Source organism: Meleagris gallopavo, chromosome 15 (genome assembly GCF_905368555.1).
Source record: "Meleagris gallopavo chromosome 15, MGAL_WU_HG_1.1, whole genome shotgun sequence".
NCBI lineage: Eukaryota > Metazoa > Chordata > Aves > Galliformes > Phasianidae > Meleagris > Meleagris gallopavo.
Window position 1 is genome coordinate 9951810 of NC_139418.1, and position 16085 is coordinate 9967894.

Below are 16085 nucleotides of genomic sequence, written 5' to 3' on the forward strand. Positions count from 1 at the left end.
CATGCTGGGGACCATCCCCATGGCTCAGCCACCCCAAATCACACCCTGAGGACTCTGCCTGTGGGGCTGTAGGGGGATCCCAAGCTCAGGGGACTGGGGAGGGGCTGCCTGGCATCCCCTGGGCTGGGAGCAGTGAGGTCTCACCAGGATTCAGGTGGGCACCGACCCAGTGGAGCTGCCGCTGGGGCCCTGCACATCCCCTGCTGTGAGGTTCCCTCCCTGGGGGGGCCAAAGGGCTCAGCTCTGCCTCCCTGACCTACTTCAGCCCGCTGGGGACAAGGGTGGATTGTGTGGCTCCGCTCATGCAGAAGAGGCTGGGATGTGAGTGTGGGGGGGCACAGACACAGCCTGTCCTGGCTCTGCAGGACCTATGGCCTGGCCCTCTTCACCCCCATGCACCGGGGAGGATCTGAGGGGTCCGGGTGCCTGCACAGCTCTGCACGCCCCAGGACACCCAGCCTGCTCCAAGGCCCTGCTCCACCCCATGTCAAGGGCCAGGACTGGGGTGAAACTCTCGAGAGCTGGTCCAGGATAGCCCCTAATGCTGGACGGTTGCTCTGCCCTCGGATCCTCCGGGGTCCCTCACAGCTGGTGCAGGACATCCCACAGCAAAACCTCCTCGACTGTCCCGGGACACCCTAAACCTTCCAAGGGTTGGCCTGGGGCGTTCCCAGCACCTCCATCCCCATCCCTACCGAGATCCCCACCCTATCCCCAACTCTATACCTGTCCCTTCCCTGAAACCGTCATCATCTCCATCCCCGACTCCACCCCCGTTCCCGTTTCCATCTCCATCCCTCTCCCAATCCCTGTCTCCGATCCGATCCCCATCTCTCTCCCCGTTCCCATCGCTATACCCATCTCCATCCCTACCCACATTCCGACCCCCGTCTCTCTCCCGTCCCCGTTCCTCGTCCTACGCCGCCGCTCGGAGCATTACGGCGCGCGCTCCCCGCAGCGCGTTTGTTCCGCGCCGCTTTTAGGCGCAGTACGGCGGCGGGGCCGGAGCGGACGCGCCCACATCGGCGCGGCGCAGGGGGCGGCGCGGGGCGGCCGGTTCCATCGGGGCGGGAGCGCGGGGGCGCCACGAGGCGGGGCCGAGGCCGGAGCGCGAGCGGCACCGGGACGGACACCGAGCCCGGCGGGCCCGGCCGCCGCGCCATGCGAGCGGGCTGAGCCCGGAGCGCGGCCGGGGCAGGCACCGAGCGGCCCGCGAGCGGCGGGGGGCGGCGCCTCCGGTAGGTGCGGGGCGCGGTGCCGGGCCCGGACCCGGACCCGGCGGGGGGCGGCGGAGCGGGGCAGGGCCGCGGCGGCGCGCCGGGGCCGGGGGGCGCGGCCCCGGTACCGAGAGAGCGTTCCGGCCGGGCCGGGCCCGGCGGGGCGGAAGCGGGGCCGCCCCCGGGGCTCCTCGCTGCGCGCGGCCGGGCCGGGCTTCGTGCTCGGGGAGCGCGCCGCCCGGCGCCGAGCGGAGCGGCGGAACCGCTGCGGAAGTTGTGAGTGGGGACGGGGTCCGGAGCGCGGCCCCGCGCGTGGGGCGGTGCTGGCGGCCGTGCCGCGGCGTGGGACGCTCTGCGCCGCGGGGCCCGGCAGCCCCGTCCCGCCGCCCCGCGGGGCCGAGGAGCTGCGCTGCGGGCCGAGCTCCGCGGGAGCGCTGCGGGGCGCCGAGCCGTGCGGGCGGCCTAAGCGGGCCGGGGACCGTGCGGGGTGCCCGCGGCCCTGAGCGGCGTCGCCGCGTTCCGGCAGCGCCCCGTCCCGCTGCGTGCCCGGCCGCGAGCAGTGCGCGGCCCCGCTCCCTGTGCCGACGCCTGGAGCCGCCTCGGCTCCGGCCCAGGGCTCCACAGCCCCGGGGTGCGCGGCTCCCACGTCCCGGTGGTGTGCGTGGGCTGAGGCCGGAGCCCCAGGGAGCGGCGGCGGCAGCAGCAGCAGCAGGAGGAGGAGGAGGAGGAGGAGGAGCGGCCGCGGCGGCTGTGGAGGGGAGCGGGCTGCTGCCTGATGTCACTGCGGTGCATGGTGGGTAATTATGCACGTTGCAATGAAAATAATAAGGCCGGCTCCAGAGCGGCGTCTAAAAATACTGCTAATGCGGAGTGCCTGCCGGGTGCCTTTGTTTGTCACCTTTGGGTGTTTGCTTTGAAGGCGGCTGGGCAGCGGGAGCCCGGCTCTGCTCCGCCGACCTCAGGCGATGGTGAGCTGCAGCCCGGCTCATCCCTGTGCTCGGATAAGCGGACCCCTGCAGCCCGTGGGGACAGCGGGATGGCAACCTTTGCCCCAGTGTGCGGGGTGGGAGGCGGGCGCTGTCCGTGCGGCTCCCGCTGAGGTCCCTCCATCTGCTGCCGGCCGCCGGCAGCTCCCCGCTGTGCCCACGGGAGCGGCTCATGGGGCGGCGGAGCCATCTGGAGCCCTGGCTGCTCTGGCCGTGGCACAGTGATGGGGGGGGAGGGTGGGCAGGAAGGGCAGGAAATGGTGAGCTGAGCGCTCAGCTCCCAGTGCTCGGTTTCTTCCGCTTCTTGCAGGAAGGTGAGAGCAGCTGCTGCTTCTGTCTGGCTGCTGGAGCTGGGCCTTGTCCCACTTGGCCGTGTTGGGAGAGGAGTGGTGCTATCCACAAGGTTGCCTTGCCTTTGGGGCTGGGCCGTGTTTGTGGGGCCCCTGCTGGTTGTCCCCTTGCTGAAGGGAGCACCGCCACGTGCCCCATCTGGCTCCTGGAAGCGCTGTTCCCACGGGCAGTGCGGCACACAGCCCCTACCTGATGTGCTGCGCGGCTCCCGCTCAGCAAGTGCAGAACAAAGAGCTGGGAGAGGAGACTTTGCAAATCCCCATTGATTTGCACAGTGGAAGCTGCTCGCTGTGTGTTTGTGTCTGCCTGCCTGGGACCGGGGCTCTGTGAGGGGAATTGATCAAGCTGTAAAACCTAGAGCCAGCTAATGAAATAGGGACTATAGATTTTTATTTTAAATGGAAGAGAGTTTAGGAGAGATTTAATTATCCCTGTTTTATGGACCTATTAGAAGAATGAAGTAACAGCCAGCAGGTAGGGCCTCGGCTTTGGCTTGTGGCATTACGTCCAGGTGTGCGCTGTTGTGAAGTCCTGCATCAGAGGCTTGGTGTGAAACAAAGCCACGGGAAGCAGAGCGGGATGGGGTGAGGTCCCGCTGATCCCATCAGGTATCTCCACTTCCATGTGTGTATCCATGGAGCAGGAGCACACTGACATCATGGAGTGGCAGTGTCACAGGGTGGGCTCCTGGCTCAAACCAGGACTCTCCCTGCCCCGGGCATGGCACAGATTCATCCTTGAGCATCAGAGGGTCCCAGAGCCACATGCTCGCTGTTCCCTGGGTGTCCCCACCAGGCCATAGGCACTGAGCTCTTGCTGAAGCCTGCGTACCTGTGCAGAGCGTGTGGGGTTTGTAAATGAGCGCTGCAGAGCGCTGGGATTTGCTGGGCTTAGATATGTGTCCGACACAAGCAGGTAATGCTGTCACTACGGCCACTCCTACCGTGTGCATCCACTTTGCAGTCACGTGAGCCTGGCCGCGGGGCACGGCTGGGCAGCCAGCACTGGCTGTCGGCAGCAAAGCGCGGAGCTTTTTGATGCTGTTGGGTTTTCATCTCTGAAGCGGATTGCTGGCACATGGCGTCTTCCCGCCGTCCCTTGGCTCCCTGCTCAGGGCCAGCTGTAGAAATGTGGTTTGTCACCTGCCTTGCGCTAGAGGAAAGGTTGGCCGGTGGATTTGCTCAACCAGATGTCCTAGAGTGGGGTGCTTTGGGAGGGCTCCCTGCTTGGCTGTGTGCGAGGCAAGAGTGAGGGGAGCACTGCCCACAGCCTGCACCTCGGGAGCCTTATTTTCCAATGGTGGCCTCACCAGTGGCAGAGATGAAGCCCTGGGCTTCCCTTGGCTACCCCAAAAAGCAGCATGCAGGTTCTAGCTTGATCACAGAGGGCCTGGCCGTGCTGTATGTGATGAGCTGCCTGCTTGGGCTGGGCCTGCCTCGAGGTGACCGCAGGCTCCAGCACCTTGTGCTGTGTCTCCAGGAAGGGGCTTGGCTCCGGTCCTTCCTCTCCTGGCCAGGCAGGCGCAGAGCCTGCTTCCCTCTAGCAGCTTGCCTTTTCCCTGCTGTGCTGGTGTGGCTCCCCGGCTGCGTTTGCTTTTTGATCCAAGTGCCTTAGTTGCTTTTCTCTGTGTGCCTGCGCTTTGGGCGAGTGGTGAACAATAAAAATCTGCCGGCGAGAGCTGTAGCAGAGGTCAGCCAGCTCCTGTGCCCCAGGCTGCTCTGTTGTCACTGCACAGTCGTGCTTTGTGCACAGGGGCTGTCAGCTTGGAAATCACGGTGGCTTTTTTCCCTCTTAAAACTATCCCCAGGCACTGGTGCAGGGTTTTCTGTGAGCGATGTACTGGGGAGGTATGGCAGCAAACTTCCTTTGTGCTTAAGGCGCAGTGGTCAGTGCCTGTTTCAGTGCATCTTGAAAGCAGACCCCTGGCTAATTATAAATCAAGGACAAAAGAGGGCAAGTAGTGGCTGCAAATTGTGAATTTGTCTGAGCTCCTTTCTGAAAATGATTGTTGCAGGTTGTCAGTGTCCCTGCAGGCTTCCTAAAATGCAAAACAAAGCACCCAACCCAACTTCCTGACCATCACCCACGCTTTCAAGAGGCGCTTCGTTTTGCTGAATTGCTTGCTGCCATCCATTGACTCCTGGCTCTGCCTGTGTCCTTTTTGCCAGGTGCTGCTGGCAGCAGCAGAAGGGCAGCGTGAGTGATCCGGCCTGTGCCCAGTAGGTGAAGCAGCGGGGAGGTGTCTGGAGGCTGCTCCTTGGTGCAGTGTACGCAGTGTGCAGGCTGGGCTGGGTGGGATGCTTGCAGAGGGTGGCAAGCGAGGGATGCAGGCTGTACCCTGCTCCCTTGGGTAGCTGTGGCCTGGAGGAGGTGGGGTCTGTGCTTTAAGGCAGAGCTGTATGAATGGAGTATAAACGTGTGAAGGGCAAAGCAGTGAGGAATCCTGAAGCATTGTGCCCTGGAGAGGGAAGGAGTGGCAGGGCTTGGGGACTGCCCAGGTGGCGGGGTAGGGATGAATGTGGAAGTGCTGGCTCTTGTCCCCCCACCCATGTACAGCTGAGCTGTAGGACTGCCTGTGGCAGGATGAAAGGAGATGGAGGTGAGCACCGTTCACGGTGCTTGTGGCCATGGGAGGGGGCCACCACAGGCTGCTGAACGCCTTCTGACAGCTGCTCAGGCTGGAGCACCCCATGGGTGGAGCCAGGGTGCTTCCCCTCACTGGATGCTGCTGAGCTACAGAGGTATCTGAGCTGCTGCACCACAGCCTTCTGGTCACGCTGCTTAGGTCGTGCAGCTGTTTCTAGGGCAAATGAAGAAAGGTGGAGATATGTCTGCAGATTCCTGTCCTGAGGAAATGAAGGCGTGCGCAAGCTTACTGTTTATTTGTGAGTCTTCTCTTTGCTTTGAACTTGCTGGCTGGTTTCAGTTAAGATCAGCAGTGAGGCAGCTATCTCAAAGGTCTGGAGAGGAAGAGACTGCTAGTTCTCCCTCTGCACTGCAGCTCAGCCTTGCTATTAGACATCAGAGAATCCACGTGGGAGAGAGATCGACAGGAAACTGGGTGTTATCAGTTCCGCTGCCTGTGCAGCTCCTCGCTCCTCATGTCAGCGTCTCCACGCGTGTGGCTGGAGGCGTTTGATGGGAGTGCTGGCAGCCCGGGGGTGTGAGTGGGTGGTGTGCGATCGCTGCGAAGGCGTCCTTGCCTCCCCTGCCAGCAAACTCAGCTCCACCAAAGTGTGCAAAGCGAGGAGGGAGCTCCTCTCCTCAGCAGGAAAGCACCTCACCGTGCAGCACCTGCTGATGTTGGGGTGTCCTACGTCACCTGGTCTCTGTTGGGTTTTGGATAGGGTGGAGATTCTCCTGCTGTCTCTCCCTGAAGGCTGGGAACTCCTTAGTGCTTGGTACCAGTTTCTTCTTGCTTGTTTTGCAGATGGTAGGGAGGGGAGGATCTCTCTTGGACTTGGTGGAGAGGCTGGGGAGAGTATATCTGGAAGCCGATGGCATGCTGAGTGTTCAGGAGAAGCTGGGGGAGAGCCTGCCTCCACTGGGAGTCTTCCTCATATCGCTCCAATCGCCCCAGCTAATCCTGTGACAGACCTGACCTATATATGGGGCCAGGGAGGTGGCACGTCTGTAGCAGCAGATGGTGTCGCAAAGAGCCTGGGCTCAAGCAGGCTCCTGTTGTGCTGACCTCTGGCTCTTTTGAGGAAGAGGATGGGCTGTGGTGATCCCAAATTCATCCTGTGCAGTTCTTTGTGACAAGAGCTGGGCATGTGCAGCCTTCACAGGTAGAGAGCTTCACTGGAGGTGTCACTCGGCTCAGTGGCTGGAGCAAGAGTCCCTGGTGGAGGGCAGATGAATGGACTCAGGAGCCCTTGTCCTGGCCCAGAAGCACTGGCTAATGCCACTGTCACTTGGGCTCCTTGTGCTCCTCCAGGCTTACGTCCACATCAGGATGCTATCACACTGGTGGTCAGCAGTGGCCTTTTACATGGTGGCAGATACCCAGAAGAGCATGATGTACTGGTGTTTATGTATACTACTGTGTCCCCACGACAGAACAGGGCAGGTGTGAGCTGAGCCACCTGTGCATGCCGTGTCCTCGCAGGGGCTGCTGGGCAGGCACACAGTGTGCCACAGGAACCGCCTGGCCAGGCACAGAGCATGAGCATCGCTCGCCAGAGAGCCACGTTCCATCACTTGCTTCTCCCGCCGTTGTCCTGAGGACATCGATAGCTGCTGGGCACGGGGGAACTGGTGCAGCTGGAACGTGCTGGGAGGGAGTGTGTGTACAGATATCTGTCATCTGGGCCTCTGTGCTGTTCATGCTGTTCTTAGGGTCAGGCTGTGCTCTGGCCACCTTGTAAAGGTGCACTGCTATCTCTGCCAGGAAATAGTGGCAAGCTCAAAGTGCACGGTGCCATCTCCCTCTTCGTCCCTGGCTCCTGAAGCCAATAGTGGACACTGGGGGTGATCATCAGCCCTTTGGCTGTCTCCTCCTGCGGTGTCTGTCTGAACAGAGTCTGACCGCTGTCACAGTTGTGCCCTCTGCCCCCTGCCAGGGCTGCTGTTGGGACAGAGGGAGTTTGCCCCAGGGTGCTCTATGCCCTGGGGAAGCCTTGAGGCCGCTGTATGTGCTGGTGTGTGCCAGGATTCGGGTGAGGAGGTGAGAGCAGGCACAGCGGCCTTGAGATGAGCCCGGAGGGATTCAGAGGCAGGACAGAACCGAGCACAGCCGCTTGGGGTGACGATGAGCCTACCGGATTGTTAAACCGTCGCCACGGCTCTGAGGTTTTCTTTAAAAGGGGTGATGTTACAAATTAATTATCTCCCTTTTGGTTGTTAGCACTTTAAAGCCCAGCTGTCAGGGGAGGGCTGTTTTACAGGCATGACATCAGGGCTGTCAGCTGGCTGGCTCTCATACCTGGGAGTTTCTCGGCGTGCCGTAAGGCAGCAGCCCGGCACGGACGCAGCGCCTGCTCTCAGCTCGGGCCGCGCTGCCCGCGGGCTCCGCCTCGTGCTCGGTGCCGGGGCGCGGCCCTGGGCTGGCTGGCAGCTCCCGGCTGGGCGCTCGGTGTCTCCTGTGGGTTCTGCCACGAGTTCTGTGCTTATTTAACTCGGCACAGAGAGCAGAGGCCGTCTTGAAGCAGTAGGCTTTGCCGGGGTCCCCAGACAACCGGGCACAGATGCCGTGGGAGCCGCGTGTGCCCAGCAGGCGGTCGGCGCGGGCAGCAGGAGCGACCGTGAGCGGGACGCGGACACGTGTCGGTTCGCGGGGCCGGCGGCGGAGCTTCCGCGCCCACCTCCTCGCTTCTCCCTGCGTATCGACGCGCCTCGCGGCGGGAGCGCGGGGGCGGCCGATCTGTCGTCCGCACGGCCCGCCCGGAGCGGCCGAGGGGCCGGAGGCCTGGACGAGGCCTCAGGTAAGAGGGGGCCGCGGGGCGGGCCGCGCTGCGGGGGGCCCCCACTCCGTGCGGACCGTTGCTATGACAGCGCTCCTCCCGCGCGGCGGGGGGCGGAGGGGGGGGGGGCGCTGCCCCGCGCGGCGGCCCAGCCCCACGCCTCCAAGATGGCGGCGGAGCGTGACACGCCTGGTCACGTGGGTCGCGCGCGCGCCGCACCGCCTGCTCGCTCCCCCTCTTCCCTCCCGCCAGGCGCGCGCGCCCCCGGGGCCTCCGAGTGTTGTGCCTCGGCCCGGTGCGTGCCGCCGCGTCTTAAAGGGGCCGCACCCCGCACCCGCACCCCGGCGGCGGCAGCCTCGGCCCGCCCGCCCCGAGCCGTGGGTAACAAAGAGGCACCGGAAACAGCGGCGGCGGCGGCGGGGAGGGGGCCGGCCGGCCGGGAGGGAAGGGGTGTGGGGGGGTGGGGGGCAGGCCCGGGCCCGGCGTCGGCGAACAAAGAGCGGCGGGAGGAGGCGGGGGCGCCGCAGCGGCTCCCGGAGCGCGGCCCCGGCCGGCGGTGCAGGTAGGTCCGGGGGGCGGGGGGAGCGGCTTCGGGAGCGGGGCGGAGGTGGACGCCGCCCCTCCGACGACCCCCCGTCTCCGGCGGGGGCACCTGCCCCGGGGCGGCGCGGAGGGGCCCGGGGCCGCCTTTGTTATTGCTTTTGTTTGGCGCCGAGCACATGGCCCCGGAGCGGCCGCTCTTAAAGCCACAGCTCCGTTGAGCCCCGGCGCGCTCCGGGGGCCGTGCCCGGCTCGGAGCGTCCGTGCGTGGGGGCTGCGGCCCCCGGGGTCGTCGGGGCGCGGCGCGGAGGGCGGCACTTCGGGCGGCGGTGGGGCCGAGCCGTGACCCTGCCCTCGCGCGGGGACGGACCGGTGGGGGGCGTGGGGCCGTGCGGGCGGCGGTCCTCGGGCGGCCCCCGGCAGATGGCACCGAGCGCCGCTAACTTTGTTCCCGTGCCCGGTGGCCGCCGAGCCTCGGCCGCGCGTGTCCGCCCCCACCGCGTCCCGGCCGTTGCCGCGGCCCCCGGGGGTCGCGCGGGGCCCGGGCACCGCGGACGTGCGTGGGGTGAACGGGGAGGCGGTAAGCGGGGACGCTGGGGGTAGGAGCGCGGAGCGGCGCGGTAAGCACAGACCGCGCACAGCTCTGCACCCCGTGGCGGTGGGACCCCAGCGGGACGAAGGCTGCTCTGGGGGCTCATGCTGTGACGGCTTTGTTTTTGTCCAAAAGAGAGAGATTTGTCCTCCGCTTCAGAACCAGCATCCCAAGTTGGGGAGAGAGTAGGAGGAGATGCTCAGCAGGCACAGTGTCAGGCCGACCCCTTGGTGTGACATGGCCATTTGTCCTTCTGGGGACGCCCCCGGCCTCCTGCAGTGCTGCTGCCGGGCTCAGGGTGCTCCGTGCTCAGCCTGTGCCCGCATGGCCAGCGCATGGAGCGGCAGGAGAAAGGACTGAAGCAGGCGCTCTGCCGGGAGATGGCCACCAGCTGGATTTGGGGGAACAGCTTTGAGCTGCTTGGGTTGGAACTTGTGCCACCTTGTACTGTAGGGACATGGGAGGACGTGGAGCCGGGCAATGAGCAGCCCCAGGTGTGGAGCAGTGGCACTTTGCTGTGTGGCAACGACATGGGGACACCCTGGGTGCAGAGCAATGGAGCAGTGCCCTGCTGGCAGCTTGCAGAGGGTGCAGAGCAGACACACAGGAGCCCTGCAGGACAGAGCACCCTCAGACAGCACTGAACCCTGCTTGGCTGAGGACATACTGGGAGTACCTGGTCCCATTAGCAGCCCAGGACAGCCCTGCAGTCACCAGCTTGCTTTTCTCTGTGACAAAAACACGTGCTTCTGTCTCACTTAGTGTCTGTGTCTTGCATTGGGGGGGGGGGAGGTCACACAGCAGAGGGACGCAGCCTGGGTACCCAATGGGGGCCAGGCTCTGCTGTCTCCAGCCCCAGGAGCGGTGGTGGGCCTGGGGCTGGGTGCCGGGGGCAGCAGGCTGGGCAGTGACTGGGTCACACTGCACAGCACATCTTGGGGTAAGGCTGCTGCCCAGAGCCAGCTCCACACCTTTCCCTCTCCCTTATCCCATATCAGGCAGGATTTGGGGGTCTTGTTCATGCTCCAACCCCGTGCTATCCTGGGGGCTTAGAGACCATGACCTGCTGTTGTTCTCACAGGATCCAAGGTGCTGGTGTCTTGCCCTGCCTGGAGCGTGAGGTCCTGCGTGCTCATCCGCCTCCCGACGTCACCAATGCGACCATGGGAACTGGCAGTGAATAGGCGGCCTCCCTCTGCCCCTTTTAACCAACGTCGTTTCTCAGGGGGACCCTGCAGCAGCCCTGACCACCTCCGGCGAAGGTATGGGGCAGCACGGAGTCCTAGTGGCCATCATGGCTGTGTGGGGACACACTGTGGGTTATACAGCCTGCTGGGGCAGCCACCAGCACATAGTAGGTTGGGGGAGCTCAGGGTGGGGAGCATGGCCGGGGGGAGCACAGGGGGTCCTGTGCTGAGGACACAGGTGGCACACACAGGGCAAGTGGAGCTTGACGTTGGCAGCCAAATGAGGAGCCCAGCTCTGAGCATTGCACCGCTGGGCGCTGACCCTGCCTGGGGGTCACTCCTGCTCTGTTTCTCTCCTGCGGTGGCTCCGCAGCCCCCCTGCCAGGCGTCAGTGGGGACGACGCGACCGACCTCTGGCAACCCTGCTGGGCCAGGATGAGACCCAGCTGCACCCTGCCTTCCCCCAGCAGCCGCACATCCCTGTAGATGAGCCCCGCGCCTACGCTCTCCCCAGCACACCGCCACGAATGCTGCACCCGGCCGCTCACCCACCCCACCAGAACCCATTCATGGTGGATCTTCATGACCAGGTAGGTGCTGCAGGAGCAGCTCTGGTGCTGAGAGTGATCCTGCACTCATACCAGGTTGTCCAGAGCTGGTTCTAGGACAGGGATCTGTGATATGTCCAGTGGTCCCCTCTGGTGGTGATGGGGTGGGAGCCCACGTCACCCTGACTGCTGGTTGCAAAGCGAGGTCCAAAACTCACATTGAGCCCCGCATTATGTTGGCTGTGTCCAAGCGCTGGGTGCTTTGTGCCCTGCTGCTGCCCCTCCGGGATGGGGACAGCCCAGCTGGGACTGTGTCCTCTGCACACATCCTCTGTGCCTTGTCCCCAGGTGCACCAGGGACCTGTCCCTCTCTCCTACACGGTCACAACCGTCACGACGCAAGGCTTCCCCATCCATACCAGCCAGCACATCCCTGGGTGCAGCACCCAGCAGCTCCCAGCATGCTCAGTGATGTTCAGCGGACAGCATTACCCGCTCTGCTGCCTCCCACCCCCGGTGAGTCACGGTGGGGACAGAGAAGGGGACACCTGGTGGTGACCATGGGTTGCCTGAAGGCTGCAAGGGTGCCACCCCAGAGCACAGAGGCCGTTTGATGCTCTGGGGCAGGCAGAAGTGCCCCTGACCCACATTTCTCTCCAAACCCCGCAGTTGATCCAGGCATGCGCCATGCAACAGCTCCCAGTCTCCTACCAGACGTTCCCTCCAATCATCTCCAGCGACCATTACATCCTGCACCCGCCCCCGCCGCCAGTGCCCCCCCACCAGCCGCCCCACATGGCTCCCTTGGGGCAGTTTGTGCCTCTCCAAGCCCAGCACCCACGAATGGTGAGTCGGGGTAGGGCGGGGGAGGTGTTGGTGCTGCAGAGCCAGGCACGGGGCCCTGGAACAGAGTATGATCTCTGTGCAGCCCTTCAGGTGGGATGCACGGGGTGCAATGCCGTGCTAATGGCAGTGGATGAAATCTGAGACACCCCTTCCAGCCTAACAGTTTCCTCTACAGCCCCTGCAGAGGATAGACAATGATGTGGACCTGCGAGGGGAGCAGCACCCCATTGCTGGCTTCACATACCCCCCGTCCCACCATGCTCCCACGCTCTCCCCCTCCGTGCCGCTGCATTACCTCCCCCACGACCCGCTGCACCAAGAGCTGCCATTCGGCGTGGTAAGTCTCCATCTTGGTGCTGGGGAATGCAGGAGCTGCGAGCACAGCCCTGAGCCCTCATCTTTCCTCACAGCCATACCCCCACATGATGCCCCGGCGGCTGAACACCCAGCGGTACCGGCTGCAGCAGGCGCTGCCCCCCCCGCCGCCCCCTCCACCGCCCCCTCCGTACTACCCGAGCTTCCTGCCCTATTTCCTGTGAGTACTGGGGTGGGGGGGATGTGGGAGGCGCGGGGTGGCACGGTGCTTCTGTCCCCACCGAGGCACCCACGCTGAGGGCCCCATCCTCCCCCCACGCAGCTCTATGCTTCCCGTGTCGCCGACGGCCGTGGGGCCCACGATCAGCCTGGACCTGGACGTGGATGACGTGGAGATGGAGAACTACGAGGTACGTGGCTCCGCTGCCCCGTGGGGTGACCTCGGCGTTCCGGGTGTCTCCAGCGGGGCTGAGCCATCCACATCTCCCGCAGGCGTTACTGAACCTGGCCGAGCGGCTGGGGGAGGCCAAGCCACGGGGACTCACCAAAGCAGACATCGAGCACCTCCCGTCCTACCGCTTCAACCCTGAGAGCCACCAGTCCGAGCAGACTCTGTGAGCGGGGGGGGGGGGCTGGAGGCGGGGCTGTCGGGGGAGGGTCGGGGCTGGGGCCGGGCCGATGGCCGGGCTGACGGCCGTCCTCCCCAGGTGCGTCGTGTGCTTCAGCGACTTCGAGGCCCGGCAGCTGCTCCGCGTCCTGCCCTGCAACCACGAGTTCCACGCCAAGTGTGTCGACAAATGGTTAAAGGTGGGCGGATAGGGTTGCGGATGCCACCGACCCCGGTGGGCTTCGGTCACCGCGGGACCCCCCGCTCACCGCCCGTCTTCTCTCCTCGTCCCCCGCAGGCGAACCGCACGTGCCCCATCTGCCGGGCGGATGCGTCGGAGGTGCAGCGGGAGGCGGACTGAGGCGGGCGGGCGCCGTGCCGCACAATTGGTTACAGGATGAGGACGTCGGGCCAGGGACGGGGGCCGCTGCCCGCTGCCAGGGCCTGGCCGTGCGCTTACCCCCCCTTCCCAGAGCCTCTCCTCGGATGCGGTGAGCGCTCAGCAGCCCGGGCTGCGGCCAGCCCTCCTCCTCCGCCGTGGCTCGGAGCGCTGCAGGGCCGAATGGTGTTTGCTGGTGGTGGCGGCCGGCCGTGTCCTCCGCACTGCAAAGACGCTGTCGTCGCTCCATCACTTTCCAGGTCTTTGTACTCCGCTAGGGATTATTATTTCTCCCCCGCCCCCCGTTTCTCTTTTGTTTTGTTTTGTTTTTAGGGTAGATTTTTTTTTCCTTCCGTTTCCTTTTCCGTCGCGTTTCTTTGGTCCTGTGGCCGCTCTTCCCCTCGGCGGCGGGAGGAGAGCGGAGGGCGCACCGTAGCCGGGTGCTGACGGGCCCGGGGCCGACGTGGGGCCGCTCCCCACCGCTCCGTGTCCTTCCCAGGCGGGAGGACGGCCCCGGCCCCGAGCCCCGCTCACTCCGTGCACGGCGAGGCGGTCGGGCCCGGCGGGGAGCTCAGCGTGGCGGCCCGGTTCGCCCCCCGGGCTCTCGAGCGCCTCATCCTGCGGGCCGGGCGGCGCGGCGCGGGGTTTTGCCGCGACCTCGCGGTGGGTTTTGCCGCTCGGCGCCGCCCCGGCGATGCGCCGGCCGTCCCGGCGGTGCGGCCCGAGTCATTTTGCATGATTAATTAGCGAGGGGGGGGGGCGGGAAGGAGGGTCGCTCCCTCCCCGCGTTGCCGACGCCTGGGAGGCTCCGCGCGCGACCGCCAGCCCTATGTAAATGTTCACAAATATGCATGCATGTCTGACCAGCTTGGAACGTGGTCTTGGCTACGTCTAGCCGGCTGTGGGGTGAGGGGGGTGGGGAGAGGGGTTTTTGTGCTCAGCTGATACTGCCATGCACTGTACTGCACATGTCCGCAACGCCACTGCAGGACCGTGAGGCTTTCAGGGCCGTCCCCGCGGCGGCGTGTGCAAAGGGCCGCTCCCCGCGGGGCGGGGCGGGGCCGGGCGGCGGGGCTGGGCCCCGGCGGCGAAGGGCCGGCGGCCGCGGCGAGGCGCGAGGAGCGGCCGCGCCCGGCGTGTGGGGGCGGGGCGTCCCATCGCGCTGCCGCGCCGTAGGTACGGAGCGGAGCGCCGATCTCCGGGCGGCCGCAGAGCGCCCGGCGCCGATCGGCGGGAAGCCGCGCGCCCGCTCTCCGCCGATCGGCGAGCGAGCGCCGGTCTCCTCCCGGCCGATCGGGCGCGGGGAGCGGCGGGCGGCGGGAGGCGCGTTGCGATCGGTCGGCTCCCCTTTTGCCTCCCTTTCCCGGCCGGCCGCCCGCCGTGCCCGCGGTCGAGGCCCGGGCCGGGCGCTGCGGCTCCGCCGCGCCGCCGGCACCGCTGGGCTCGGTGCCCCCTGGGCAGGACCCCGGCCCTCCCCGTCCCTCGCTCAGTGACAGATAACCAAAGGAGTCCCCGTGCCGCGCGGCGGCCTCGCGCCCCGGAGACGCCCCCACGTCCCCTTCCGCCCTCGCGGTGCCCAGGGAGCCAGGAAAGCCTTACGGTCCTTTGACGGCGACTCGAAAGCTCACAGCTCGTGTGCTGCAGAATTTATTCCAATGAGCAGCTACAAGTATCATTTAAGAAGAATTAAAAAAAAAAAAGTAAAGAAAAAAAAAAGAAAAAAAAGCAACAAAAAAAGACAAAAAATATAATTAAAAAAAAAGAAAAAAAATTAAAAAAAAAACCACAAAAAAAAAAAAACCAACAAAACCAACCAATTATTTAGGGTGTTTGTGATTGCTGACTGCGCTGTAGATACCACTGTTTACCAATGATTTCCTGTGGTGGGATAGTGGACTGTTTACTGTTCTATATACCAGTCCGTGGGCCTCTGGGGCGAGCGCCGCTCCCCGGCAGGTGCCAGGACGTGTGTTCTGTGTTAGAAAGTTTTTATATATATATATATATATATATATATAAATATATATATATAATTTTTTTTGCTCTGTTACTTGCACATTTTACAGTTACCTCATTTTTCCCATGTATGTATTTGAAAAAAGGCTAATATATAGAAAAAAAAAAAAAGGTTCTTAAAGCTCTAAAAGTGTTTGGTTTTTTTTCCATTCCATTGGAATCATATTGGTTTTGTAGCATTTAACATAACTAGTATGTTGTATTATATATATGTGTATTATACTGATTGAAATTTTTAACAGATTTGTACTTTTTTTAAAATGAAAGTTGCTAGTTCTGCTTGACCAAGTAGTGCAATCATTATTTTTTTTAATGTTGTGGCTGATTTTGAGAGGGATATTCACTAATAAATGTATGATGTATACCAAGGCGCTGCGCCCGGCTCTTGTCGTGGTGTGGGCAGGCAGGGGCTGGGCTGGGCTGCCTGCAGGATCCCTCCTTCTCCAGCACGAGGAAGAGGCCCCACCTGCTCTGTGCTGCCATGGGCCCCACGGGCAGAAAGGGAACAGGCATTCCTCTAGGAGGAAGGTCTCTGCCTGTTGAGGAACCAGGGTGCGTTCTTCAGCAACATGAGCAAGAAGGAGGGGTGTCCTCTTCTCCCCTACATGCTTCATAGAGGCTGCGCCAAGTGAAACACCACGGCCACCCATCCGTCCACTGGGAGAAGCCGTAGGGAAGGAAGAGGCCTTGCTCCCTCTCCCCATGGCCAACAGCTCCCCCAGCAGAAAGCCTCTCAGGTAGTAGGGTGATACCCCCCTTCTTCACCCCTCTGGGCTGTCCTTACTCCCCTCTACCTCCATCAGGGACACCCGTCCCTGAGCGAAAAATAGCAGCTCCCTTTCCACTCAGCCCTGGACACGTCTGCTGCAGCCCAGCAGCAATCCCCACGCATGTCCCCCCCGTTGCACACACTACATTTGTCTTCAGCAGTTCTGCTGGCACCCCAGAACCAATGAATGAAAAGGTGGCCTCAAATCAGGCCAGAAATTGGGCAAACCCACAGTGCTGGGAGCAGCAGCCAGCGGCCCAGCAGGAGTTCCCTCCACTGTGCTCTGTTTCAGCTGTGCAGCACGGCGGTGTGGTGTAAGCAGAAAGCACT

The 16085-nt window shown here is 63.6% G+C and overlaps 1 protein-coding gene across 5 annotated transcripts; it reads left to right on the forward strand.

The window, feature by feature from the left end:
* The first annotated feature begins 1034 nt into the window (after window positions 1-1034).
* On the forward strand, window positions 1035-15354 carry RNF44 (ring finger protein 44). 5 transcript variants are annotated; one of them, XM_085236541.1, is made up of 11 exons: window positions 1035-1238; window positions 10170-10350; window positions 10649-10865; window positions 11172-11339; window positions 11493-11669; window positions 11845-12006; window positions 12080-12204; window positions 12307-12394; window positions 12477-12598; window positions 12692-12791; window positions 12890-15354. In XM_085236541.1, exons 2-11 carry the CDS (start codon window positions 10244-10246, stop codon window positions 12950-12952), a joined length of 1329 nt encoding a protein of 442 aa, XP_085092667.1. In that variant the 5' UTR covers window positions 1035-1238; window positions 10170-10243; the 3' UTR covers window positions 12953-15354. The 5 variants fall into 5 exon arrangements, with proteins under 5 accessions (XP_085092667.1, XP_085092664.1, XP_085092665.1 ...); XM_085236538.1 differs by lacking the exon at window positions 1035-1238 and adding an exon at window positions 1257-1493; XM_085236539.1 differs by lacking the exon at window positions 1035-1238 and adding an exon at window positions 1524-2010.
* The last annotated feature ends 731 nt before the right edge of the window (window positions 15355-16085 follow it).

Coding starts and splice junctions, on each gene's coding strand:
- RNF44 (XM_085236537.1), top strand. CDS start 8,041: ATGACAGCGCTCCTCCCGCGCGGCGGGGGGCGGAGGGGGGGGGGGCGC. Junction 10,351..10,648: donor CCTGACCACCTCCGGCGAAG/GTATGGGGCAGC, acceptor GTGGCTCCGCAG/CCCCCCTGCCAGGCGTCAGT. Junction 12,007..12,079: donor AAGAGCTGCCATTCGGCGTG/GTAAGTCTCCAT, acceptor CTTTCCTCACAG/CCATACCCCCACATGATGCC.